Consider the following 26401-nt stretch of genomic DNA (forward strand, 5'->3'; position numbering starts at 1 on the left):
ACTTCAGTACCACTCACTGTTCCTCCCCTGGGGACCACTTCAGTACCACTCACTGTTCCTCCCCTGGGGACCACTTCAGTACCACTCACTGTTCCTCCCCTGGGGACCACTTCAGTACCACTCACTGTTCCTCCCCTGGGGACCACTTCAGTACCACTCACTGTTCCTCCCCTGGGGACCACTTCAGTACCACTCACTGTTCCTCCCCTGGGGACCACTTCAGTACCACTCACTGTTCCTCCCCTGGGGACCACTTCAGTACCACTCACTGTTCCTCCCCTGGGGACCACTTCAGTACCACTCACTGTTCCTCCCCTGGGGACCACTTCAGTACCACTGACAAATACCATGGTGTAAAACTTTACTAGAAACTTTGTAAAAAAAAAATACAGTGAAACCTCAATTCTACGTACACTCATGGTTCTCCAAAATTTGTCCTTACGACCAAGTTGTACGTACGAAACAGCGAGGCCAAATTAAGTCCATTTGTGGCTATTTCCCCCCCCCCCCTCCCCCCCATTTTTCCCACCGCTGCCACTGGAAATGACCTGCCGTGTTTATATATTATGCTGATGTATTTTCAATCAAAATTATATCCTATTCGTGCAGAAACAACACTTGAGCTAATCAAATGTAAAAATAAAAAAAAACTCTACACTGATGGCAGTGCCATTAGCCCCGTGTTTACATTTTTTTATATTTTATATCAATAAAATAATAATAATTTTAATTACACACAATATATTTGCTCAGATAAAAAAAAATACTGTGGGTACTGTAAGTGTAGATAAGATTAGCTAGTAGACCTAAAAACATCGTGAAAAATGTAACGTTTATAGTCAGCAATGAACATTTTTAATCACAAAATATACATATTTTATAACATGAAAAGTTGCTTTTATTTCTAAACATGTAATATTTTAAGCCTAGGCGTGTAAAAGTCCGAATAATTATAGCAGGAGACAATCTAAAATGCACGAGGTAAAAATGTAAACTCACGAATGTATAAACATAACGGGAATGTTGAATATATATATTTTTTTCCTAAACATTTAACCAAGCACATCGCACGATGCAACGCACAAACAGACGTGCTGAGGAATGCGTGGTTATGGTTTGTGTGCAGGAGGAGTAGCGGGGAACCAGGGGACCAGCGCACCAATCGGAGCGAGCATAGCTGCTCCGATCTCCCCCCGCCATGCCACTGGCCAGTCAGCAACGTCGGCATTGCTCACATGGTCGGGGGTTCGTTGCTCATGATCCTATGGCACATTTTTAAACCAAAACCATTTGTGTTGTGGACGTTGCCATATTTCCAGCAGATACAAAACCTTTTTTATAGTTCTGTAAACTTGTTTTATTGCTCAATGTATGTCTGTGAACATAATTTGCAACAAATTATTGCAATCATATTAATATATCATGTATATAGCTTACAGGCTCGGTTTTGTATACTCAGTGTATTAGTTTATTTTGCATATTTTGTAACTAGCATTCTCATAGTTTGTTTCGTATGTAATATTTTATTCCAAAAATTAGAATTGTTACAACTGAGTATTGTAGAATTCAAGTAATGATAGAACATTCTTATTGTGCTAATGAATGTCTGATACAGGTTTTGTTTGTGCGTAGTTGGCAGTTGTCTGTAGCTTAGTAAGCATAGTGTGAATGTACAAATGTTGGTGCGATGAGTTCTGGTGAGTAGTCGCACATCCCAGGTCAAGCCCCCACAGCTTTTTTTTTTTTTTTTTATATTATTTCTGTGTTTGGTGTAAGAAATGCATTTATGTGTAATACTCTCATTGCTAGGTGTTCGCAGAGCTGAACATTGCTCTGCAGCATGCTTATGATTATATCACTATATTTGCTATAGCAATGAAGGATTGTGAAGCAAGTGTAAATTGACACACTGCATTTTCATAATTATAGAATGTTATATTGATACAAGTAAAGAGATTCTTTTGTCCTAGCGAGCAGTTTATATAGCCGGTTTGACTTCATAGTCAGCCCTTTTCCATCTGTGAATAAGTGCGTGATTGTTAGAGAACTTGCTGTAAGATCTCATTACACTGGGTATTTTGCAAGGCTGGTGATAACAAAATGAAACTGCGACATATCTAGTCTTGTCGGGTCTGAGTGTACATAATGTAACATGTTCTATGTATCGGAGCAGTATTCATTGTTCAAGTTCTGCTTGTGTTTTGTTTATGCACATGTCGGCAGACTTCTGCTTGCTTATTGTGATGGTATGCATTTGTGATTATATTATTTAAAGAAAGAATACTATGAATTATTTTGTAACTTTGTATGATTTTTCAATAAATTAACTTTTTTTACAAATCATGTGGGTTGTGGAAAGAAGTGATGGATGCACCGAATCTAGCCGAGAGAGTCAAAACTGAAGCAAAAGCATTCTGCTGAGGTTGAACTTTTCAAATACTGACTTTATAACATCCTATAGACGTACCACTGCCGGGTGTTTCTGAAACTCACTCAATATTAGTGAACAACTTTTATCTGTAAGTTTCTTAGGCATTGTAGCAGCGTGGTATATCTTGCAGGAGAGAATGTATTATAAGGGCAGAGCTTCCCGAGCCTGCACAGCTTCAAAAGCCTGCACGGCCTCCAGGGCCTGCACGGCCTCCAGGGCCTGCACGGCCTCCAGGGCCTGCACGGCCTCCAGGGCCTGCACGGCCTCCAGGGCCTGCAGGGCCTCCAGGGCCTGCAGGGCCTGCACGGCCTCCAGGGCCTGCACGGCCTCCAGGGCCTGCACGGCCTCCAGGGCCTGCACGGCCTCCAGGGCCTGCACGGCCTCCAGGGCCTGCACGGCCTCCAGGGCCTGCACGGCCTCCAGGGCCTGCACGGCCTCCAGGGCCTGCACGGCCTCCAGGGCCTGCACGGCCTCCAGGGCCTGCACGGCCTCCAGAACCTGCAGGGCCTCCAGACCCTGCACGGCCTCCAGAGCCTGCACGGCCTCCAGAGCCTGCACGGCTTCAAGAGCCTGCAGAGGCTGTGCAGGCTCTGCAGGCTGTGTAGGCTGTGGAAGCACTAGAGGCCTTGCAGGCAGTGCAGGCTCTGGAGGATGTGTATACTCTGCATGCATTGCAGACTCTGGAGGCCGTGCAGGCTCCGGAGGCCGTGCAGGCTCCGGAGGCCGTGCAGGCTCCGGAGGCCGTGCAGGCTCCGGAGGCCGTGCAGGCTCCGGAGGCCGTGCAGGCTCCGGAGGCGGTGCAGGCTCCGGAGGCTGTGCAGGCTCCGGAGGCCGTGCAGGCTCCGGAGGCCGTGCAGGCTCTGGAAGCTGTGCAAGCTGTGCAGGTTTTGAAGATTGTGCAGGCTCTGGAGGCTGTGCAGGCTGTGCAGGCTCTGCAGGCTGTGGAGGCTGTGCAGGCTCTGGAGGCTGTGCAGGCTCTGGAGGCTGTGCAGGCTGTGCAGGCTCTGGAGGCTGTGCAGGCTGTGGAGGCTGTGCAGGCTGTGGAGGCTGTGCAGGCTCTGGAGGCTGTGCAGGCTGTGCAGGCTCTGGAGGCTGTGCAGGCTGTGGAGGCTGTGCAGGCTCTGGAGGCTGTGCAGGCTCTGGAGGCTGTGCAGGCTGTGCAGGCTCTGGAGGCTGTGCAGGCTCTGGAGGCTGTGCAGGCTCTGGAGGCTGTGCAGGCTCCGGAGGCCGTGCAGGCTCCGGAGGCGGTGCAGGCTCCGGAGGCTGTGCAGGCTCCGGAGGCCGTGCAGGCTCCGGAGGCCGTGCAGGCTCTGGAAGCTGTGCAAGCTGTGCAGGTTTTGAAGATTGTGCAGGCTCTGGAGGCTGTGCAGGCTGTGCAGGCTCTGCAGGCTGTGGAGGCTGTGCAGGCTCTGGAGGCTGTGCAGGCTCTGGAGGCTGTGCAGGCTGTGCAGGCTCTGGAGGCTGTGCAGGCTGTGGAGGCTGTGCAGGCTGTGGAGGCTGTGCAGGCTCTGGAGGCTGTGCAGGCTGTGCAGGCTCTGGAGGCTGTGCAGGCTGTGGAGGCTGTGCAGGCTCTGGAGGCTGTGCAGGCTCTGGAGGCTGTGCAGGCTGTGCAGGCTCTGGAGGCTGTGCAGGCTGTGGAGGCTGTGCAGGCTGTGCAGGCTCTGGAGGCTGTGCAAGCTCTGGAGGCTGTGCAGGCTGTGCAGGCTGTGCAGGCTCTGGAGGCCGTGCAGGCTCTGGAGGCCGTGCAGGCTCTGGAGGCCGTGCAGGCTCTGGAGGCCGTGCAGGCTCTGGAGGCCGTGCAGGCTCTGGAGGCCGTGCAGGCAACGGAGGCCGTGCAGGCAACGGAGGCCGTGCAGGCTCCGGAGGCCGTGCAGGCTCCGGAAGCCGTGCAGGCTCCGGAGGCCGTGCAGGCTCCGGAGACCGTGCAGTTTCCGGAGGCGGTGCAGGCTCCGGAGGCCGTGCAGTTTCCGGAGGCGGTGCAGTTTCCGGAGGCGGTGCAGGCTCCGGAGGCCGTGCAGGCTCCGGAGGCCGTGCAGGCTCCGGAGGCCGTGCAGGCTCCGGAGGCCGTGCAGGCTCCGGAGGCCGTGCAGGCTCTGGAAGCTGTGCAAGCTGTGCAGGTTTTGAAGATTGTGCAGGCTCTGGAGGCTGTGCAGGCTCTGGAGGCTGTGCAGGCTGTGCAGGCTCTGGAGGCTGTGCAGGCTGTGGAGGCTGTGCAGGCTCTGGAGGCTGTGCAGGCTCTGGAGGCTGTGCAGGCTGTGCAGGCTCTGGAGGCTGTGCAGGCTGTGGAGGCTCTGGAGGCTGTGGAGGCTGTGCAGGCTCTGGAGGCTGTGCAGGCTCTGGAGGCTGTGCAGGCTGTGCAGGCTCTGGAGGCTGTGCAGGCTGTGCAGGCTGTGCAGGCTCTGGAGGGTGTGCAGGCTGTGCAGGCTCTGGAGGCTGTGCAGGCTCTGGAGGCTGTGCAGGCTGTGCAGGCTCTGGAGGCTGTGCAGGCTCTGGAGGCTGTGCAGGCTCTGGAGGCTGTGCAGGCTCTGGAGGGTGTGCAGGCTGTGGAGGCTGTGGAGGCTGTGCAGGCTCTGGAGGCTGTGCAGGCTGTGCAGGCTGTGCAGGCTCTGGAGGCTGTGCAGGCTGTGCAGGCCGTGCAGGCTCTGGACGCCGTGCAGGCTTTGGAGGCCGTGCAGGCTCTGGAGGCCGTGCAGTTTCCGGAGGCGGTGCAGTTTCCGGAGGCGGTGCAGGCTCCGGAGGCCGTGCAGGCTCCGGAGGCCGTGCAGGCTCCGGAGGCCGTGCAGGCTCCGGAGGCCGTGCAGGCTCCGGAGGCCGTGCAGGCTCTGGAAGCTGTGCAAGCTGTGCAGGTTTTGAAGATTGTGCAGGCTCTGGAGGCTGTGCAGGCTCTGGAGGCTGTGCAGGCTGTGCAGGCTCTGGAGGCTGTGCAGGCTCTGGAGGCTGTGCAGGCTGTGCAGGCTCTGGAGGCTGTGCAGGCTCTGGAGGCTGTGCAGGCTCTGGAGGCTGTGCAGGCTCTGGAGGGTGTGCAGGCTGTGGAGGCTGTGGAGGCTGTGCAGGCTCTGGAGGCTGTGCAGGCTGTGCAGGCTGTGCAGGCTCTGGAGGCTGTGCAGGCTGTGCAGGCCGTGCAGGCTCTGGACGCCGTGCAGGCTTTGGAGGCCGTGCAGGCTCTGGAGGCCGTGCAGGCTCTGGAGGCCGTGCAGGCTCTGGAGGCCGTGCAGGCTCTGGAGGCCGTGCAGGCTCTGGAGGCCGTGAAGGCTCTGGAGGCCGTGCAGGCAACGGGGCCGTGCAGGCAACGGAGGCCGTGCAGGCAACGGAGGCCGTGCAGGCTCCGGAGGCCGTGCAGGCTCCGGAGGCCGTGCAGGCTCCGGAGGCCGTGCAGGCTCCGGAGGCCGTGCAGGCTCCGGAGGCCGTGCAGGCTCCGGAGGCCGTGCAGGCTCCGGAGGCGGTGCAGGCTCCGGAGGCCGTGCAGGCTCCGGAGGCGGTGCAGGCTCCGGAGGCGGTGCAGGCTCCGGAGGCGGTGCAGGCTCCGGAGGCGGTGCAGGCTCCGGAGGCGGTGCAGGCTCCGGAGGCGGTGCAGGCTCCGGAGGCGGTGCAGGCTCCGGAGGCGGTGCAGGCTCCGGAGGCCGTGCAGGCTCAGGAGGCCGTGCAGGCTCCGGAGGCCGTGCAGGCTCCGGAGGCCGTGCAGGCTCCGGAGGCCGTGCAGGCTCCGGAGGCCGTGCAAGCTCTGGAGGCTGTGCAAGCTGTGCAGGTTTTGAAGATTGTGCAGGCTCTGGAGGCTGTGCAGGCTCTGGAGGCTGTGCAGGCTGTGCAGGCTCTGGAGGCTGTGCAGGCTGTGGAGGCTGTGCAGGCTCTGGAGGCTGTGCAGGCTCTGGAGGCTGTGCAGGCTCTGGAGGCTGTGCAGGCTAAGCAGGCTGTGGAGGCTCTGGAGGCTGTGGAGGCTGTGCAGGCTGTGCAGGCTCTGGAGGCTGTGCAAGCTCTGGAGGCTGTGCAGGCTGTGCAGGCTGTGCAGGCTCTGGAGGCTGTGCAGGCTCTGGAGGCTGTGCAGGCTGTGCAGGCTCTGGAGGCTGTGCAGGCTGTGCAGGTTCTGGAGGCTGTGCAGGCTGTGCAGGCTGTGCAGGCTCTGGAGGCTGTGCAGGCTGTGGAGGCTGTGGAGGCTCTGGAGGCTGTGCAGGCTCTGGAGGCTGTGTAGGCTGTGCAGGCTCTGGAGGCTGTGCAAGCTCTGGAGGCTGTGCAGGCTGTGCAGGCTCTGGAGGCTGTGCAGGCTCTGGAGGCTGTGCAGGCTCTGGAGGCTGTGCAGGCTGTGCAGGCTCTGGAGGCTGTGCAGGCTCTGGAGGCTGTGCAGGCTCTGGAGGCTGTGCAGGCTGTGGAGGCTGTGCAGGCTCTGGAGGCTGTGCAGGCTCTGGAGGCTGTGCAGGCTCTGGAGGCTGTGCAGGCTCTGGAGGCTGTGCAGGCTGTGCAGGCTGTGCAGGCTCTGGAGGCTGTGCAGGCTCTGGAGGCTGTGCAGGCCCTGGAGGCCGTGCAGGCCCTGGAGGCCGTGCAGGCCCTGGAGGCCGTGCAGGCTCTGGAGGCCGTGCAGGCTGTGCAGGCTCTGGAGGCTGTGCAGGCTGTGCAGGCTGTGCAGGCTGTGGAGGTTGTGCAGGCTCTGGAGGCTGTGCAGGCTCTGGAGGCTGTGCAGGCTCTGGAGGCTGTGCAGGCTCTGGAGGCTGTGCAGGCTCTGGAGGCTGTGCAAGCTCTGGAAGCTGTGCAGGCTCTGGAGGCTGTGCAGGCTCTGGAGGCTGTGCAGGCTCTGGAAGCTGTGCAAGCTGTGCAGGTTTTGAAGATTGTGCAGCTCTGGAGGCTGTGCAGGCTCTGGAGGCTGTGCAGGCTCTGGAGGCTGTGCAGGCTCTGGAGGCTGTGCAGGCTCTGGAGGCTGTGCAGGCTCTGGAGGCTGTGCAGGCTCTGGAGGCTGTGCAGGCTCTGGAGGCTGTGCAGGCTCTGGAAGCTGTGCAAGCTGTGCAGGTTTTGAAGATTGTGCAGGCTCTGGAGGCTGCGCAGGCTGTGCAAGCTCTGGAAGCTGTGCAGGCTCTGGAAGCTGTGCAAGCTGTGCAGGTTTTGAAGATTGTGCAGCTCTGGAGGCTGTGCAGGCTCTGGAGGCTGTGCAGGCTCTGGAGGCTGTGCAGGCTCTGGAAGCTGTGCAAGCTGTGCAGGTTTTGAAGATTGTGCAGGCTCTGGAGGCTGTGCAGGCTCTGGAGGCTGTGCAGGCTCTGGAGGCTGTGCAGGCTCTGGAGGCTGTGCAGGCTCTGGAAGCTGTGCAAGCTGTGCAGGTTTTGAAGATTGTGCAGCTCTGGAGGCTGTGCAGGCTCTGGAGGCTGTGCAGACTCTGGAGGCTGTGCAGGCTCTGGAGGCTGTGCAGGCTCTGGAGGCTGTGCAGGCTCTGGAGGCTGTGCAGGCTCTGGAAGCTGTGCAAGCTGTGCAGGTTTTGAAGATTGTGCAGGCTCTGGAGGCTGCGCAGGCTGTGCAAGCTCTGGAAGCTGTGCAGGCTCTGGAGGCTGTGCAGGCTCTGGAGGCTGTGCAGGCTCTGGAAGCTGTGCAGGCTCTGGAAGCTGTGCAGTCTCTGCCTGCTGTGCACTCTCTGCAGGTTGTGGAGGCTATGCAGGCTGTGGAGTCTGTGCAGGCTCTGGTGGCTATGAAGGCTGTTCAGACTGTTTATCCTTCACTGTGGAAAATGTTTAAGTTGTACAGAATTTTCGGCCTGCACAGGCTCCACATTATCTAGTTTCCCTAGCTTGTACGTCCTCCATACCCTCACAGCCCTTTAAAAGCAGAATGGCTTTCAGTGTCTCCATAGCCTGTACAATCGCTACTGCATGCACAGTCACCACTGCCTCCACCCAATATAAAAATAATTCCCTACGACGCGCTAGTGACCTGCAGATTATGGGTTGAACACGTTTTTCTAGACCCTAGATGAAAAGAGCAGGCTTCGTATCCCTCGCAGACTACTTTGATGGTGCCACAGGAACCATTTAACTTCAATGAACATAAATGTGAATAGAAATATTTAATTCATAATTTCCATTCTTGGGTTGGAGCTATAACATTGCTATCATCTAGAAACTAAACGTTAGCTACATATTAGAGCTACAGTCTGTAGATTTCACATCTACAGTAATGAATAAGGGGATGAGTGGTGTTAAGTTAATGGATATTGCCATATTTAGATATTTACTAACTCTGTAGTTCTGGATTTTCACATAGGTATCCCTGTGAGGAGTATTTTTGTTTAAGTAATGCTAAACATAAATAAGAATCAACTAATATGATACATATAACCTACAATTCAAAAAAAGATGTGATTCTGTCAAAAATCCTAAAAAATGTAGTTTTCAATATGGTGTAATTTTATTATTTTTATAAGCATAGCTGTAACCAAAATAAATGCAAATGTAGTTGTAAACAATGGTATAAACTTTATTAAAATGAAATAGGTTTATTTCACTATTTTTTTTAATTGGCTATCTCATGAAATGAAAATGAGATGTGATTTCAACACGGTATAATTGATACTTGAATACACAAAAACAGAAAATTAAATCAGATAGTAAACTATATAAAAATTAAAAAGGCTTATGCATAACCACTCAATAAAACATCTTTCTTAAATGGTTATGTAATGAATAGAATCTTTTATACACCCGAGAAATTATTTATTGTTCAATAAATATTTTGGAATTTAACCTAAACTTTTCTAACAAAGGTAGAATATAAGCAATACCCTGAGATTGTGCGAGCATTGTTGCAGGTTATTAGCTAGTATAAATATATATTTCAATCAATTACCGTGTTTTATCACATATTGATAGCACATTTTATACTAAAATCAATTTTGAATCTTTTATGCGAAATAAGCATTTTTTGTTAGGTAATGTGATTCATAAAAAATTAAACCTATTCATGGAAAGTAGATTTATTTAAGCATGCCTAACAATTTAAATTAATAAGTCATGCAACAAAAACATTTTTTCAACTGTAAATACAAAAACTAAAACTGATGGACATGAGCGGGAACTTACACATAACTATGGTCACAGTACACATGTACCACGAAAGAGTACGGGGTATCAAATGTAGTTAACGTAGGACTCAATAGCATGCAACGCGCACGTTCTATCAATATTGTGCAGCTCTACACGGGAATCAACATAACCTAACATGAATGATGCCCACATTTTTATAAGTGGTTCACAGCGGCGACAAAAACAAACAGATAGTTTATAACATTTGAAAACGTTTTAAAAAGAAAATTTACACATCAGACAACTTTGTATTTGTGTATTAAATAAGTAAGCAGTAATATCCGAATAAATATTGAATTTAAACTTATAATACATTGTTTTATACAGGAAAACTACCAACACAAACTGCTTAGAACATAATGCGACATTTATGCGAGAACTTTTTTCCCTCCAAATTTTGACGCAATAAAATAACTAGGGTTGTGCGAATGTTCGGTATACCGATACCGAAATCGAAATTTTGCTACTTTCATTTTCGATTTCGGTAAGAATTTCATCTGTCGAAGTTCGTTTTTAGCGAAATATTTCGAGCCAAACGAAAGTTCAATAGCTTACCGAAGTTCGTTTGTTCTAGTTGAAAAAGAAATCGTAATTTAATAAAAATGTACAGTATAATACCGGTACAATAACGTTCCTTATTATAAAGTATATTTCACTTAACGAATTTTTTTTAAGTCCCCGCCAAAAATCGTATCTTCGCCATGCAAAACGGTTTCAGTTTAAAGTATCATTTTCACTATAACGTATAAATTCTACTAGTAGCGTGGCATTACTACACCAAAATTTACTTAAACTGGTAAATAAATTTCCAGCTAAATGATTAATGTAGTAGAACAAAGATACACAAATACCAACGCAACGTATTTTCTAACCTCTAAATTCTCAAAACAAAGTTAACAAACAGTTGCGCGCACAACCATAGATTATACCGTACGTAGTATGCGACGTGAGCAACACAACACCATTCGATACATCGAAAGACGGAGGTTTGAGAGAAGTATTAATTATTTAGACAAAAGTGTTACGCTACGCTAAAAATACTGTTTGATGTCTGTGCCGGGATTGTTTATTGTTATTGTTGAGTTTATTTTCAGGTTACGTTATTTAAACACCGCATTGTATTTGTGCTACAATATGAATGATCCTGGAGATAAAAAGAAACGAAAGCAATTCACGCTTAAGGAAAAAGTGGATATACTCAGAGAACTAGACACGGGGAAAAAAGCAAGTCGCAGTTGCGAATACATATGGCATTGCGGCTCTCCTGTAGCTATTTTTTTATATATTTTTTTCTCTTTGTAAAGATATGTATGCATGTTTCAGTGCTAAGTACAAAAACTTGAGGTACCTGTAAGTACTTAGCACTGAGATTCTACTGTAATGTCTTTATATGATTTGCTTGTTATTACTAATAATGTAATAACATATGCAAATCATATAAAGACATTAATTAGAAAAAATATTTCCATTAAGATTAATTTACGTGGTGATGAAAAAAACTCACGTTAATGAAAATACGGTAAAATCATAATTTGAACAAACATGGCAGATAAAGTAAACAAAATTCAACCGTGATTACAGTAGGCCTAGGTATCAAAACAAAATCATGCAATATTTGAAAAATTACCTGATTCATTTGCTTTCAAACAGTAGTGTAGGTACTATATTCGTAAAACATACATTCCAGAACTGTTAGTACACTATTTAGTATTTACCGTATACACATAAACAAAGAACGTACCTACTTTTATTCGCGCACAGCCAAACAAAAACATTGTCGTCTGCTTTATTTAAATTTTACATACTCTGACTGGCATATAAAATCCTCATAATATACAGCCAATTAGACGAAAAGGTCAACAAGTCACTGCATGTAATGACCACTTGGCAGCAACCATTTGTTATGTTTTGTTTTGACCATGTCCATTGCCTAGTTTACAGCTTCCTGAGCTAGCCATGTGTGACAGTGGTGCAAGATGGCGGCCGTTCCGCAGTATTCACGTATTTTTTCATCAGTACCATGCACGTGATAAATATATTATCATAGACTGCGACATTACGACTGTAAAGGAAATAGTCTGTGCGCTGAAAGATCTGGATTGATTCTTGAAATTTACGAGTGACATGGGGCTGTGTTGTGTGGTCTAAGGCGGATGTTGATTATATTAAATAGTAATATTTATATATACAGTACACTCCCTATTTAACGCGGTTGTCGGGGGACATAACTTTTACCCGCGTTGTTGCATAACCGCGATGTTTCGATGTGACCAAGGTCAAAAGGCATAAAAAACCGCCTGTGTTCTTTATAGGTCGGCAAGCACGCACAGTATAGACGGCCCGCCTTTGTGCGGACTTTGCATCCGCAGTTTTCACTAAACACGGGTGAAAAAATAAAAATAATAAATTTTAAAGATAAATATTAAATGTTGAATTGTTTTTATTTTTCCGCGTGCCGCGCACAGTTTGTCGCGCGGCCTACGAGCGCGCCACACGCCGCCATACACACGTGCGGCACACAAGCTGCTGCTGCCAGTCTCGTGGTGTTAGCCACAGTATCTGCTTCGTCAGTGTCCGTAACAAAGTAAGTGCAGTGTGTGCGGTTACACACGATTCTGTGGTCAAAGTCTTATAAAAAGAAAGGCCGTAGAGATACTTCAAACCGAATATGAATCGCAAAGTACCGAGTTTGATTGACAAAATAAAAATTCTAGATTTACTTACTGATAGTGTCTTTTGCAGAAGTAGGCCGCAGATACGGGAAAAACGATTCTAGCATTCGTACAATAAAAAAATAAAGAATCGTCTATCGTGTCAAGTGGTTAAACTTTATTATCCATGCATAAATGGTCACATGTGGGGAAACAAAAATTGCGCCAATTTAATTTTAGCGCAATCAGTGACGCCGTATTAAAAACCGTGTTAAACTTTGTCTTTACTTATTTCACCAAACGCTGTGTCGAGTTGCTGAGTGTGTGTGGCTCGGATCGGCAAGTGTTATATTCCCCAGCCTCTGTTTAAAGGTCGGGAGACCGCTACACATAAACATTTCCAACATTTCCGGGACTTGTTTACTACCTCATGGCAAAAGTGGTACAGTATGGTTCACGTAAATATTGGACCACTGGGAATTCCTGGGCAAAGATTAAAAATACGCTAGCCGATTTACTTTACTATTTAATGTTAAAACATTATACCAAAGTAAAAAGGTGAACTTGTATAATACAATGAATTACCCAATAATATTACGTCTGTAGGTTTAAGTTGTAACAAAACATTTATATACAGATGTCCAGTAAAGTACTAATTAAGATTCTGGAGTGGAATTTTAAACACCGGACTACCTGATTTTGCCTTGTACGCAGCGACGCTGCTCAGTCAAGTGACTCATGCTCTGCCTGTGTGCTGCGTGAACACATTCCCTCCCCCACTCCCCCTCGTCAGTTTCTGCCCGCTCTAATCTCTACCTCTCTCCATATTCTCGGCTCGCCTCTCCCTACCCAGCGCTTGCCGACAACCAAGCCTATCCAAAATCAATCCCCAGCCGAGTCACGCTGGATGTCGCTGGACGGTGGGCTTTATCAGGTCCCCTGTCCGATGCTTCATTTGTGAGATAAAGAGACGTTAAGAACTAGTGTTTCAGAAAATATCACTGGGCTGGATTGGACCATAATTTGAAAACCCTACAAGATAGAGGAATAATGTACGGAGATATCTTGTTTAGAATTTTACTGCGGACATTTTCTACGCCTAGGCTTTTTTCTGCCCGATGCTTAGTTTGTTAGTTACAACGCAAAATTATCCTAATCGGCTGTCAACCATTTATTCCATTATTATTATTCATTTCTGACTGGGGGACATGGTTTGACCCGCGATATACCCGATTCCGCGATCAATCGAGGCGCGATATACCGGGAGTTTACTGTACATCAAAAGGCACCAAAATGATTTATGTAATAGAATTTATTACTGAAGAGCAAATTTTGGGGCACTTTTTTTCTTTGTTAATTAAAAAATTTCGCTTAACTTTCGTTAAGAATATATTTATCTCATAGAAAAATTCATTTTCGTTTCACTTTCGCGAAACTTGATAAATTTTCTTTCACTTTCATTTCGTGTGGATAAAGTCACTTTCGCACATCCCTAAAAATAACGTTGCGAAGATTATGCGATAAAACACGGTAAATACGATTAAATAACATTAATAAAAACAATAATTCCTATGTTACATATGTACAACAAAGTAAGTTGTGAACTGAAGTGATAGTACCAAACGTGATCGCACGCCCGTGCTGTTCAGGCGCTGGAGGCCCTACGCGCGCGCAGCACGCTCGCCACGAAGAACTCCCCCGCCTTGTAGGAGCTGCGCACCAGCGGCCCGCTGGCCGTGTAGAGGAACCCCAGCTCACGCCCCACCCCCTCCCAGTGGCGGAACTTGTCAGGGGTGACGTACTCCACGACCTTGAGGTGTCTCTTGGAGGGCTGCATGTACTGGCCCAGCGTCACGCAGTCCACTCCGGCCGCCCGCAGGTCTGCCGACACCGCACGCACACACGCCGTCTGGAGTCTCGGTGCATTAATGTTGTTGATGCAATCAAATTAGTTAATAGGGGAGGATGAGTGGACTCTACCCACGTGAAACTGGCACCACTACTTGCCCGAGAGACGGCTTAGGTAGAGGATGAGAGTCCCATGAAACAGTCCGTCTGCTGAATCAAGTTCTGTGGCATCGTGAGCAGAGCAGCAGACATTGCAATTGCTCTCATTAGAAACTAAAAACTAAATAGATCTGGTTTCACCCGACAACTTTCAGGTAAATAAAATATGTTTAGTGTTTTACTAACCTTCAGGTAACCTTTTTTTTTACTACGGCAAAGAAACACACACACACACAGCAAAATGTAAACAGTAATGAATTCCCAGATGGCGCCTCAGCTGACACACACGTCCGTGACCCGGAGATGCCTAACATGGCACCGTGTCCGTGTTCCAAGAGCAAATCCAAATGGACGACACACGCTCAGACGTCATGTGCAGAGTGGCACGTTTCAACACATCACGAGTCCTTGGAGCACTACAGCATTCAAATAATCGCAAACACTTAAATTTATTTATTAATCCAGCAACTGCAAGGTGTTTATTGGTTACAGTTATATATGGTACGCTCCTTCCAGGACACTAAACACAAGGCCTTCACATATGGACCGTGTCCATTTTACATTCAAAAAATTGGTTGTCTGTAAAGTCGGTTTACAGATGATAGTTTAACGTGACGTCATAACAAAACATTGATGAAATTATTGATCCAGAAGAAAAGGAAATATCATATTCTGCCTGAGACTGAGCCGTAATAGGTTTTTGCAACCAAACCATTTAGGCATTAAAAATATTATATTCTTTGAGGAAGAATTATTTTTTTTAATTTTTCTATCTTTTGTATGATAAAATCTACCTCTGCATACTTTTATGAATAAAATTGAAATTTTTTTTTGAATTATCACTATTTTGTATGGATACAAAGGAGAGAAATGAAATGTACAATTTAATTACATTTACTTTTATTTGCATTCATTATTCAAATATAATTATTACTTTTGAAATGTTACGCGTGCCGTATTTATTTTTACAAGTACAAAAAAAAATTTCGCACCTGCCGGGATTCTAAACGACAACCTTACGATTAGAAGAAAGCGCCGCTGACCGCTCAGCCACGAGGCCATATTGGATAATTAATAGTTTCAGATGTTACATATATGTACATTTATAAAAATTTTGTTCACGGTAGGAGAATAATATTATTTCGTTTTTATAACTCGATTTGATAACAAATACGCATCCCAAATACACCAAACTTATTTATAATGTGTTACAATATTTTTTAAAACATTGTGCAAAAGATCCTGGTTGTAATTTGAATTATTATGTGTAACTGTAAAACACCATTGTTGGTTCAAAACGTATTTGAATATTCAACATTACTTTTAAATAACCGTACTGATTGTGCTGAAAATCGGTGGACGATCGTTAAATTACATAAAATTAATCATTCAAACGACGAAAATATGATTGAAAAGTCAAATCAATGGTCGTTCCAATCGAGTGGAAGAGAGATGCCACGCATGCGTACAATGAGCAAACAGGGCACATCCGTAGTGGGACATCCGTAGTGGGACACTTTTTCGTGCGTGCAGCCGACGTTCATCGATTTATTAGACGTTTATTAGATGGCTGGTCCATTCTCTACGGACTGTCACTTCATCTGCATGGAGACTGTGACCCGGAACCCGGTGAAGTGCGAGCGATGCGCTACTGCAGCAAGCACGGAGGGACGGGCCGCGTACCTGCGAGTGTCTGTCGCACCTGCTGGTCCGTCTCGCCCAGCCCCAGCATCACGGAGGACTTGGTGACCAGGTCCGCGCGGACCTGCTTCGCCGCCTCCAGCACGCCCAGCGACTGCCTGCACGCACGCACACGCTCCGCTGCACTGCACGCCCGCATCTCGGCACTGCCCTCGTCCGCACTCCAGCCGAGCACTGGCCGCTGTTACCAGGATCATAGCCGGGGGAAGGGGGGGGGGGTTAAGGGGTTCAACCTCCCCCCCCCCTTCCCCCCTTTAGCACCAAATCTTTAATTAATTTATTATCCATTACTAAAACAAATTTCATATTAAAAATTAATAAATCTTTACCATTACAATATTTGAATTTAAGTACCGAAAACTGATAAAATAGCACTATTTTACACCTTAAAATGCAAATTTTCCCGGGGCAGGACCACCGGAGCCCCCCCCCCCCCCAACCCGCTTTAATACCTGGGGGGGGGAACATGCTTCTTAACACCCCCCATACACAAATCCTGGCTACGCCACTGGCTGTTACGTTTGATATTCATCAACACGTGATTAGGAACCAGCAATATTGAGCATGTTAAGATTGCAGAGCGATCTGCAATATGGAATTTTTTTTTGAAGTTGAGAACAAGCAAGCAATAAGTTTGCTACCACTCCAAAGAAAAGCCCAAAAAAAATGGAATAAAGACTTTTGTTTCTGGCTTTTTTTTTTGTTAAGTATTTACAAGCAATAATATAAATTACCTATTGCCAATCCACGAAACCATGTGGCAGTATTTGTTAAAGGAAGTATGACTTTCAATTTCAAGTTATCATAAAAATGTTCTATAAATATGTATTTTCTCATATTCTTGCTAATATTTGAATTTGATATCTGATATAGTTTATTATGTTTATTTTAATTAGATTCATACAAAAAAAATATTTAAACAGGTATAGTTTTAAGGGTCAGGATGCGTGAAAATTGGTCCAAATTCCTATAAAGACCACTTCAATAAAGCAAACTTTTCCCAGGAAAACTTCAAAACTGGCTGCACTCTGTTGCATTTTTCTTAAGCTAGAGTATGAAGTAAACCACAGCTGTAGTACAGGTAGTTCAAATGCTACAACTGAACCAATTTGGTGATTTACTGTAAATTGTTCACAGCACTAGTTTTCATGACCAGCGTGATCTGTGGTACTGCCACACGTAACTAATCCAGTTGAATATTGCATTATTCTACCAATTGAACCCGTGACTTAATGTTTACTAGCACATTGCACCACCATTATTTTTTGTGGTTTTAATCTAGAAAAGCATTTTAAAAAATTTGTGCAAAATTGAACTTGAGATTTATTTGTAGGTATGCATATTTACCGTATTTACTGGCGTAAAGGCCCCCCCTTTTTTTCCAAATTTTCGTCTCTTTGGAGGAAAAAATAGATTTTTCTTTTTTTCAGATATGAAACACTAACATTTAATAAAAGCAAAATGAAACAGCGGAACAACTGGCAAGTCGTGCGTCTTTGTTCTAATGAGGGTGGTTGGGGGAGGCAGCGACGCGGCAGGAGGGAGAGAGAGGCAGAGGCGTGGCTTAACCTCCCTCCTGCCAGCTAGCCAGCCAACCAGACCAAGGAGTGTAGGTACCTGCTCCACCCACTTCCCTTCCTCCTTCACTTCCTCTCTACTTCCCCTCTTCTTCTCCGACAACACTGCACATCAACACAAGCCCGCGAGTCACTAACTGCTTACGTCTGGCATGCCTCACGACAGTCCTACTGAGAACGGACAAACTATAATACCAGTCTCTGTATCACTGCCGCTTACAAAATCACCTCCCGTCGCTCACAATACATGGCTTGCTGTTTGATGCATGCCAAGCTGCCCTGCCCTCAGATAAACCCAGAAAAACAGGTTTTTAAATTTTTTCTCAAAAATGTTTACAAAAAAAGGAGGGGGGGGGGGGCGTATACGCGGCCGGGGCCTTTACGCGAGAAAATACGGTAGTTTACAAACATTCAAAATGTAAATATTAAGTTTTAAATAAGCAGTAATTAAAATGCTTATTTTACAATAATAAATGGAAATTTACAAATGAATAGATACATACTAATTTTGGAAAGAGTAGAAGCTGAAGTTCCCGGCCCCTATGTCGAGTACCTGTAGCGAGCGCGCGGGTCGCGTACGTGAGGTGTCAGCGCCTCCACCGTCTCTATGTTGTGTGCGAACACGTCGAGGCCGGACTGCGCGACGGCGCGCACGGCCGCGGGGTCGCCCCTGAAGTCTGGCGCCAGGCACTCCACCAGCACGGCCGGGCGCCTGCCACACGGCCGTCCCTTTCACCTTCAACCTCACTTCCATTGAACTGCATTTGGCGACTTTTCTGCTACAATCTTAAACTGTGTACAATTAGCAGAAAATTTCTTCTGTTAACTGATTTGATTAACATAAAAAAACATCAAAGTCTGCACTTTCATTTAGCCTGAACAAGATGCAAAAGGAATGCAGTTTGTTTTTAAAAAAATACCCAGTACCAACAACATAGCGACACGTCCTTTATTCACGCCGTCTTTCCTGCAGCCTTCCAGCTCGCATCGTACATTTTACGTAAAGTTTTTTTTTTGTAATCAGGTCTTGCATTTTTTTTTATTTTGCTTATAATATGAATGTTATCCATTTAATTTGGCTGAAATCTCTACAGCAAGTCACACCACAGCTGAGGGACCAAGAGAAAGTGACCGTGGTCTATAAGGAGGAACTACGTCACTCCCAAACCAGGATGCTTGGAGGGGTATTAGAACCCAACTTTGCCAGAATGCAGTTCAGTGCCTTACCACTGCACCAGCTTACACATCTTGAATTTCATACACATAATTTTTAAAAAAATTCTAGTATCTGTTACCAAGTTAGCTCAGTTACAGTCTAAAAGTGTGCATGTTAATATTCTGTGAAGACAGTTGCCATCCTTATTAAAGTCTGACATCACAGCAGAGCTACGAACAGGAAGAAAACGGTTTTGCTATTTTTCCAAGCTTGCTGCAAGCGAAACAATGTCTCCCAACAAAAGAGTTTTGTCATCTTTCTGGTGATATCACGTCACAGGTTAAAAAACATGATACTGATTTTTTTTTTCTATTCGGGAAGAGAAATACAAGTTAAATTCATTGTTCCTGAATCTGATAAATAAAAAAAAAATTAAAGGTAGTTTACACCATGTTGAAGAGGAGGTGTGACGTGAATAAAGCACGGCCTATTGCAGCAGCACTGGTCTCTGCGGCCAGGGGTACCGTCCCCACGACAAGCACCGGGATGGAAGCACTCCGCGAGGGCAGGGCAAAGGAAGGATCACACCACATACTCACTGCTTCTTGATCTCCCGGACGGTGAGCGCTAAGTGGCCGGCCCCGCCGTCCGCCAGATCTGCAAGCAGACACGCTGCCATGAGCCGCGCACATCTGGGTCTTTGCTGACGACCCGGTGCACCTCACACTTGCGTTACTCTCAGTTGCCCTGAGCCTTTTTCCCCCCCAACTCTAACACACTAATCAAAAGGTTTGGACGGATAGGGGTGCATCACCAGCCTACATTAACCGCTGTTTACAATAACTGTGACCGCTTGACATGTTGCCAGCTGACAACAGCAGTGCTTTTTGATATGTTTTTTTAATAATAAAAAAAAAACTAATTTGATTCAGCAAGCCAACAAGAAACACAAGTGTAGTAAACGTGTGAACAGTTGCAGTACCGTTCACGTTTCACCCACATTCAGCGGTTGTTGGTCGCCCGCCGTGCTCATGTCTCAAGCTTGGATTGCAGTTCAGAGTGAATGGCACCCACTCTGGCCAGATTGATAAAACCCTGCTTGACAATTTTAAAAGTCTTATTTTGTATACTATCGTTAATTAACCATGTTATAATTTTAATATTTTGTAATTTTTTGTTATTTGTTAATCTTTCTGAGACCGTAAAATAGTGACTATTGAGAGAATTATTACTGTTATAATCAATCTGAAATAAAACAGACAGATACAATGCTAATAAAAAAAATATGTATTACACAAGATAAACTATTTGTGGCAGTCAGTCTCTAGTAATAACAAGGCATTCTATTAAATTATGTGGTATGCTCAAACACAGTAAAACATTGAAAGATATAAAAAAATTTGTTGACAAAAAATGGTTGACACCGAGACGGGCACAAGGATAGCACTAATGGCAGAAAACACGGACTATCAGAGCCCCGCGGACCCGCTACCGAGCGAGGGGCGACCGCTCCACATTACCGTCTCTGTCCACGGACGTGAGCACCACGTAGTCCAGCCCCCAGGAGGCGATGGCGGCGGCCGTGTTGCGCGGCTCATCGGGGTCGGGAGGGGGCGGGGCCCGTGACGTCTTCACGGAGCAGAACCTGCAGCCCCGGGTGCACGTGTCGCCCAGCAGCTGCGGCAAACACTCAGCGTGAGGAGGCACGCCAGCACCACGCCGTGGGCACACAGTGTTCCCTCTGGTGAGGTCCACCATGTAGTTGACATCCTGCTACATCTGTACTAGTGTTGTCAAGCATTACTTCAGTATTTCATTTATATTTCTGAAACAAAGGGATTGTCCAATAAAGATCACAGGCTTTCGCAGCCATTGTCTGAAGTTAGCTTGGCTTCTGGGTTGTAGCCGCGTCCAAGGTGAACACATCACCGACGTTTCGGTCGACGTTGCAGTCGTTATCTTCAGGGTAGAGTTACCCACTGAGGTCATTACAAGTTCTCCTGCCTTTTTAACACTCTCGCCTCAGAGGGGAGTGTTTCCCTATTGGCTGCAGCTGTGGGCCAATCACAGCCTTCTTTTTCGACTCGTTGGCCTGATGATGGCGACTGCAACCTCACCCGAAATGTCGGGGATATGTTCGCCTTAAACGCAGCTACAACCCAGAAGCCAAGCAACTTCAAAGGGATTGGCTGTTTAGTTTTAGATCTACTGTACGCTAAATTTTTAACGGTTGCATTAAAAAAAAACGCTAGGACTTAAAAAATTTATTCCTTGATACACCAAAACTTTACGTTCCAGCACCAAAATTAATATTTTATACCATCTTTCCACTCACCTTTTGTTTGTCGAGGCGTAGGTACATGCACCTTTTTGAAAGCTCTGGTCATGTGTTTAATACTTTTGATAACTTTGAATTAAAAACAAGAACTACGTATTTCATTAAAAATCACTGCACCGAACAGGCATCAAGAATGCTATGGTGCGCCACAAAATGAATGGCTAAACAGAGAAAAATTTTATTCTGTTTCTACTGCAAAGAAAAGCAAATATTGATAACAGCCTTCACTATCATGTAGGGCAGGAACCAGCTCACCCCCTGCCCTCGACCTACAGTGACGGCTCAGCCACTGTCACCACTCACCACCTCACAGAGCCACAACAGCTCTCTAGACAGAAAGTAGGCAGCAAGAAAACAGTTTTCCGGCAAGCTACCATTTTTAAAAATTTTTTAAATTTATATGACCTTTAGACAGTCACATGGCCGAACTAGCATGTTGCAAGTCTCTGCAATGATGTGGTATTGTTCAAGCGTTCAAGCTATAAATAGCAACTGGATACGAATGGGCCAAGCTGCAGGCCTGTACGCACCATGATTGTCGCAGTGGCAGTGCCGTGCTCGCCGCCACCCCAGCACTCGCCGATGTTGGGGCAGCGCGCCTCCTCGCACACCGTGTGCAGGTTCAGCTGCCGCAGCTGGTCCCGTATGCGGCCGTAGTTGTGCCCCGTGGGGATGCGCGTCTTGAGCCACGGAGGCAGCGGGAGTCGCCCCGCCTCCCCCCTCTCCCGGCGCAGCCGCCCCTCGTAGTCGCTCCAGTCTCGTGGCGGGGCCTCTCCCAGGAACTCCTCGAGGCCCGGGCCGGGCGGGAGTGCGCCGTGCTTCAGCCGCACCGCCTGCAACGCGTGTGTCAGGGTGGAAGTGTGTCAACATAACCACAGTAGTCACAGCACTGTCGGTGAGATCATGGCTTCCTGCACTTGACAAGTTACTAGTTAGGGCTACATAGTCTACTACATTTCATACTAGGGACATTTTTGGGATGAGTTGCAAACTATACAATAAAGATAGCTAGGTACCTAGTTAAAAAAAAAAATTAAATCTGTGTAAATGTTTAAATTTTAGTTTTAATTATGTAATTTAAACCCTTTTGCACTTGAAAAGCTCATTCTATAGCGTAGCACAAAACTAAACCCTACATAAATTATATGCAGTGTCAGTCTACAAATTGTATACATATCCATTGTGATATAGTGTTTGTCTAACAATATGTAACTATACCTATGGGTCATAAAAACTCTCTGATCTTAAGTGCAAGCAGCCATAAAGAGTATAAGGATACACAAGACAGTTGCTTGACACAGGGCCACAACTAGAGTCTCTGGCACCCGGGGCATGAATGGATTCATTCGCCCCCCCGCCTCTTTTTTTGCACATACCACACCAATAAAGCGGGGGGTCCGGGGGCCCTCCCACGGAAAAATGGTGCTATGTGGAGACATATTGTAAATCAGATTAGACATTCCTGGCATACAAGTTAAAAAACTTTTTACCAGTTACCAGTTGTAGTAGGAAGGAATTACAATTCAAGCGATTTCGGCGCCCCCACAGCTTTGCGCCCGGGGCATATGCCCCGCTTGCTCCCCCCTAGTTGCGGCCCTGGCTTGACAGTATGTGTGTGCATGAAAATGTATTCAGACTTCAGAGGGAGCACAAGTCAGGTAATTCAATAGTAGTGCTTTGAAAAAAAAAAAAACCTTAAGATGCCAAAAAGAAAATTTTTTGCAATTTAGAAGTTTACCAGTAGTATGCCCTTTTAGTAAGTAATTAAGTTAGATTGATGTATTACAAACACCATGGTATTTATTGTGCAAATGGTTGGCTCAGTTAGGTTGGCTACCATTAAAATACTTAACAATAGTATGCGGCTTGGCACACATTTAATTTTTTTTAATTTGTGTTGAGTATAAATTAGGTTCAGTTAGTAGATCCTTACTATTTTATAGTATTTTTAATATATCTTAAACTAATGTTAAAGACATTAAAAACGTATTTTAAATATGGCTAACCTAATATATTCAACGCTTCACACGATTTCACAGAATCGGTAATCTAGATAACCAAACCAAATGTTCACATAATTTCACAGTATTTTCAATGTAGCTGAGCTAAACTAGTCACGCGATAAAAAGAGTAAACTACTGATAACCTAACTTATGCACCATAACGTCTTTCAACAGAATGAATCGTAAGATGAAAGAAAGTAAAAATAAAATTAAGGATTTGTAATTTTGTTCTTTTTTTCTTTCGAAAAAGCTACTTTCCTTTGGGATTACACTTCCAAAATATTTTTTTTGTATTTTTTTTTATTTCAAAACGGCAGCCTGAGATATAAACATACCTTTATATTTCTTCCAAATGTTAATAACCCAACTTTAGACGTCAACATTACTGCAATTATTATTGCTAATCAAAGTATGATTTACCCTCAGCAGAAAGTAAAAAACCATAGATAAACAACAAACCAAATATTGTGGTAGAACAATATAGGAAAGCCATCAAAAAACGGTAAACACGCTATGCAGAGTAACCTAGCGGCAAGGCCTGATCTTACGCAGTGAACGCAGTTTCTGCAAATTAGGTTATTTATTATGGCTGGTAACGTTTCTGCAATGTTTGGTTGCAACAATTACGATTTTGCTAAATGCTAGAATCGTTTTTGAAGTTAAAATTTCTTAAATACGTCGGTGCCGAAGTCAACTGCTTGTTGCGCATTTACCCTAATATAATAGTTCTCTTATGTGAACACTGGGGTGCACATTAAACTTATCAGTGTACTCAATAAATTTTTAAGATAGCAAAAATATTCTGAAATATAGTTCAAACTCGTTGCAATTCATGTTACGCCCTCTGGCGGCAGTCCTGTTTTAGAAAGATTGCAATACGAATCAATAGGCCCTGTACTCTTCTTAAAAATTCACGGTGCGGTCGCGCGGCGAAGAAGTTATGCCGGGCAGGTCACAACCTGCACCCAAACTGGTCCAGGTATTCGTAGTGAATTAATACCGAAGATTTCGATTGATTAATAAGATGACGCCGACTGCCAATGCTCCTCTATGTCGCATAGACCGCTATGCCTCATCAACGTCTCACAAAGGCGTGTGCACCGAACGCGCTCGTGCGCGTACCAAAGTGTAGATCGTGCAACGAGGCGAACGCCAGGCAACAAGTGCTACGTCGGCGGAAGGATCTGGCCGGGTGTGGCATATCCCTTCGCCGAAATACAACAAATGTAATTATGTATGTTTTTCCACAGGTTTTTATTAGACATTATTTTCATAATTAAATATTTCAGTCCTTTCAAAATTATGTTTCACTGTGTGCCTTGTCCCGAACCTGGCCGGTTCAGTTTCCTGCGAAATTCACACGTTTCCGCGGGAGGGCTGGCGGGCGAGGAGGGTCGCGCGCGGTGAGAGCGGCAGTATCCTTCTGGAGCTCGGAAAGGCCGGCAGCTTTCGCGCAACACGGAACCAGCAACTTTTGTTTTCACCGACATGTAGTTTCAATAGCCGTAATCTTTTTGAATCTTTTTCGTACAGTTCCGTAGTCGGCCTCAATTTACCATGTGGTATTTCACTTAAATTAATAAGTGCTCCAAGACGAGTGTTCAGCATAATACGTAAGTACTATGGGGAATCTACGAGAAGTTACGTCGGCGCTTCACGCAACAACCTTGCCGACCGGCTAAATAGTTTCAGCCCGCACGGGGAAGCCAATAGGCGACACATGCCACCAAACTTATTAACGAGTCAATATCTGGGACAAGTCTAAGAGTCAGGTAGAGTCGCCGGAGTTACGGGCCTACGTGTCATTAGCCCAGTGTAATATGTAAAGTGTAATAGTGAAGTGTTTTATTCGTCAGGGTATAATATGTCATGTTAGGGTGATTCTGTAACCGCTGCATCATGTGCAAGAGTAGGTCCTTCACGCGTAGTAAAATCGTGAGCCGCCCTGCTGCGTTAACCCCTACCTCTAGCCACGAGGCCGAACCTTCCCTGAGATCATGAACCGTATAAAAATCACGTAAAAATCAATGGTGGTAGAGAGGACGGCGTCAAAGATTTACTGGCACACAGAACTCAGTTATGTAACTGTTTCAGATTCCACACGTAACAGTCATGTCTGCCTTGTACTGCAAATTTCTGAAGACTTCCGCAAGAGTGGAACGGTGGGAAAGGGATGGACAGTGAGTGCCCTCACATGCTACATCAATATGCACTAATACATGTTTCACATAAAATTTAAGGTCTATACATCTTACATTTTACTTACTTAAATTACCCATGTATGAAATAACTGACATAAGATTTAAATATATGCACGGTACAACTACTAAAGGTCTCAATGATTGTGGTGCCAGATTAATATGTGCAGCTACTAGCTTAATTGTTGACGACGTCCGACCGAAGGCCACCCTAAAGCCCGACCTGCAACCGCCAGTATCCGACCCCGCTAACGGAACGCGCCCCTAGCCATGGCCCACACGAGTCAGACGAGCGCCGTGGAACTTAGGTATTATCAACGCCCTTAACTAAATTGGCAAGACAAACCGAGCCATGTACACGGTAAATTCACTACACTTTAAAGACTACGCAACTTTGAATTAACAACACTGTGCAACACAAGTGCGATGTAGGAGTGCCCAGGTCACTCATGTGTAGTTTTTTTACTAAAACAGGTGTGAGTGCTCCCCTTGCGGCCTTCAGCCTGAATTCAATAGTGTAATATGTGACTTAACTAAAACCGTTCCAAATTAGCATTTATCATTCGCCACTGGAGCAGTCATCAAGCGACGAACAGTCTGCAGTGTGACTGTGATAATTCAAACTTATTTTATACAAACTTGTTACATGTCATTTCTAATACATAGATATATATATATAGTTAATTATTAATTTTTATTGTGTGAATTTTGAGCCACTTACATTTTGTTATTAATATAATTTTTTACGAATAACGGAACTTTAGAAACTCTGACGCGACAGGGAGCTCACCCCTCCCCTCGCGCCAGGGCCAGACGCCAGTACAGCGCGACTCGCGGACCGGGACGGACGCACGTCCCACGGGGAGCCATCATCTCTTTGTCTTCACAGAACTTCCATCTGGAAACTATAGTCAAACCCCGAAGCAAGTTACCGCACCGATAAGTCCCGTTCGCGGTAATCCGCACCACTCGCATTGCTCGTAGTTATCCGCCATTATCCGTTACTCGTCTTCCCGGCGCATTCAATTTCCGCCTTATCTCGTATTGCCGTCACCCGACCTCTGTGAAAGGCCCGGGGGGTACCTGACGGGCGCTACGGGCGTCGCGGTGCTCTTGTTGTCCGGAGGGGCGACAGGCTAGCGGGCTGCTAGGCCGTTGGTGTTGGGTCGTGGGTACTCTGCCCCCGCGTGCCCCACCAGGTACACGGCTTGAATCTACCCTGAATGGCTCTCCCTTGATTGTGAAGGCCGCTCGGCCGTGTGGAGGACGGGAGACTCCGGAAAATTA

The 26401-nt window shown here is 46.5% G+C and overlaps 3 protein-coding genes across 3 annotated transcripts in view; 2 read left to right on the top strand and 1 right to left on the bottom strand.

Annotated features, from left to right (window-relative positions):
* Nucleotides 1–2340, top strand: part of LOC134536184 (coronin-7) — a 29263-nt gene extending 26923 nt beyond the window's left edge. The window contains exon 19 of the mRNA XM_063375824.1: nucleotides 1127–2340. Coding sequence (XP_063231894.1) covers nucleotides 1127–1135 — 9 coding nt within the window. The 3' untranslated portion in view covers nucleotides 1136–2340. The remainder of the gene's footprint in view (nucleotides 1–1126) is intronic.
* LOC134536350 (TAL effector protein Brg11-like) lies at nucleotides 1688–9221 on the top strand. Its single transcript, XM_063376103.1, has 14 exons — nucleotides 1688–1697; nucleotides 2580–3032; nucleotides 3068–3381; nucleotides 3631–3831; nucleotides 4144–4578; nucleotides 5035–5307; nucleotides 5521–5700; nucleotides 5736–6206; nucleotides 6312–6377; nucleotides 6546–6593; nucleotides 6915–7079; nucleotides 7400–7516; nucleotides 7857–7958; nucleotides 9210–9221. The coding sequence occupies exons 1-14, from the start codon at nucleotides 1688–1690 to the stop codon at nucleotides 9219–9221; spliced, it is 2847 nt and encodes a 948-aa protein (XP_063232173.1).
* A 137-nt stretch (nucleotides 9222–9358) lies between these two features.
* Nucleotides 9359–23368, bottom strand: LOC134536185 (lipoyl synthase, mitochondrial). Its single transcript, XM_063375825.1, has 7 exons — nucleotides 23252–23368; nucleotides 21444–21746; nucleotides 20096–20252; nucleotides 19175–19232; nucleotides 17973–18131; nucleotides 15825–15940; nucleotides 9359–14015 (listed from the first exon to the last, which is right to left on the bottom strand). The coding sequence occupies exons 1-7, from the start codon at nucleotides 23297–23299 to the stop codon at nucleotides 13780–13782; spliced, it is 1077 nt and encodes a 358-aa protein (XP_063231895.1). The 5' UTR covers nucleotides 23300–23368; the 3' UTR covers nucleotides 9359–13779.
* Between the last annotated feature and the right edge of the window lie 3033 nt (nucleotides 23369–26401).

The sequence above is a fragment of the Bacillus rossius genome, chromosome 10 (genome assembly GCF_032445375.1).
Source record: "Bacillus rossius redtenbacheri isolate Brsri chromosome 10, Brsri_v3, whole genome shotgun sequence".
NCBI lineage: Eukaryota > Metazoa > Arthropoda > Insecta > Phasmatodea > Bacillidae > Bacillus > Bacillus rossius.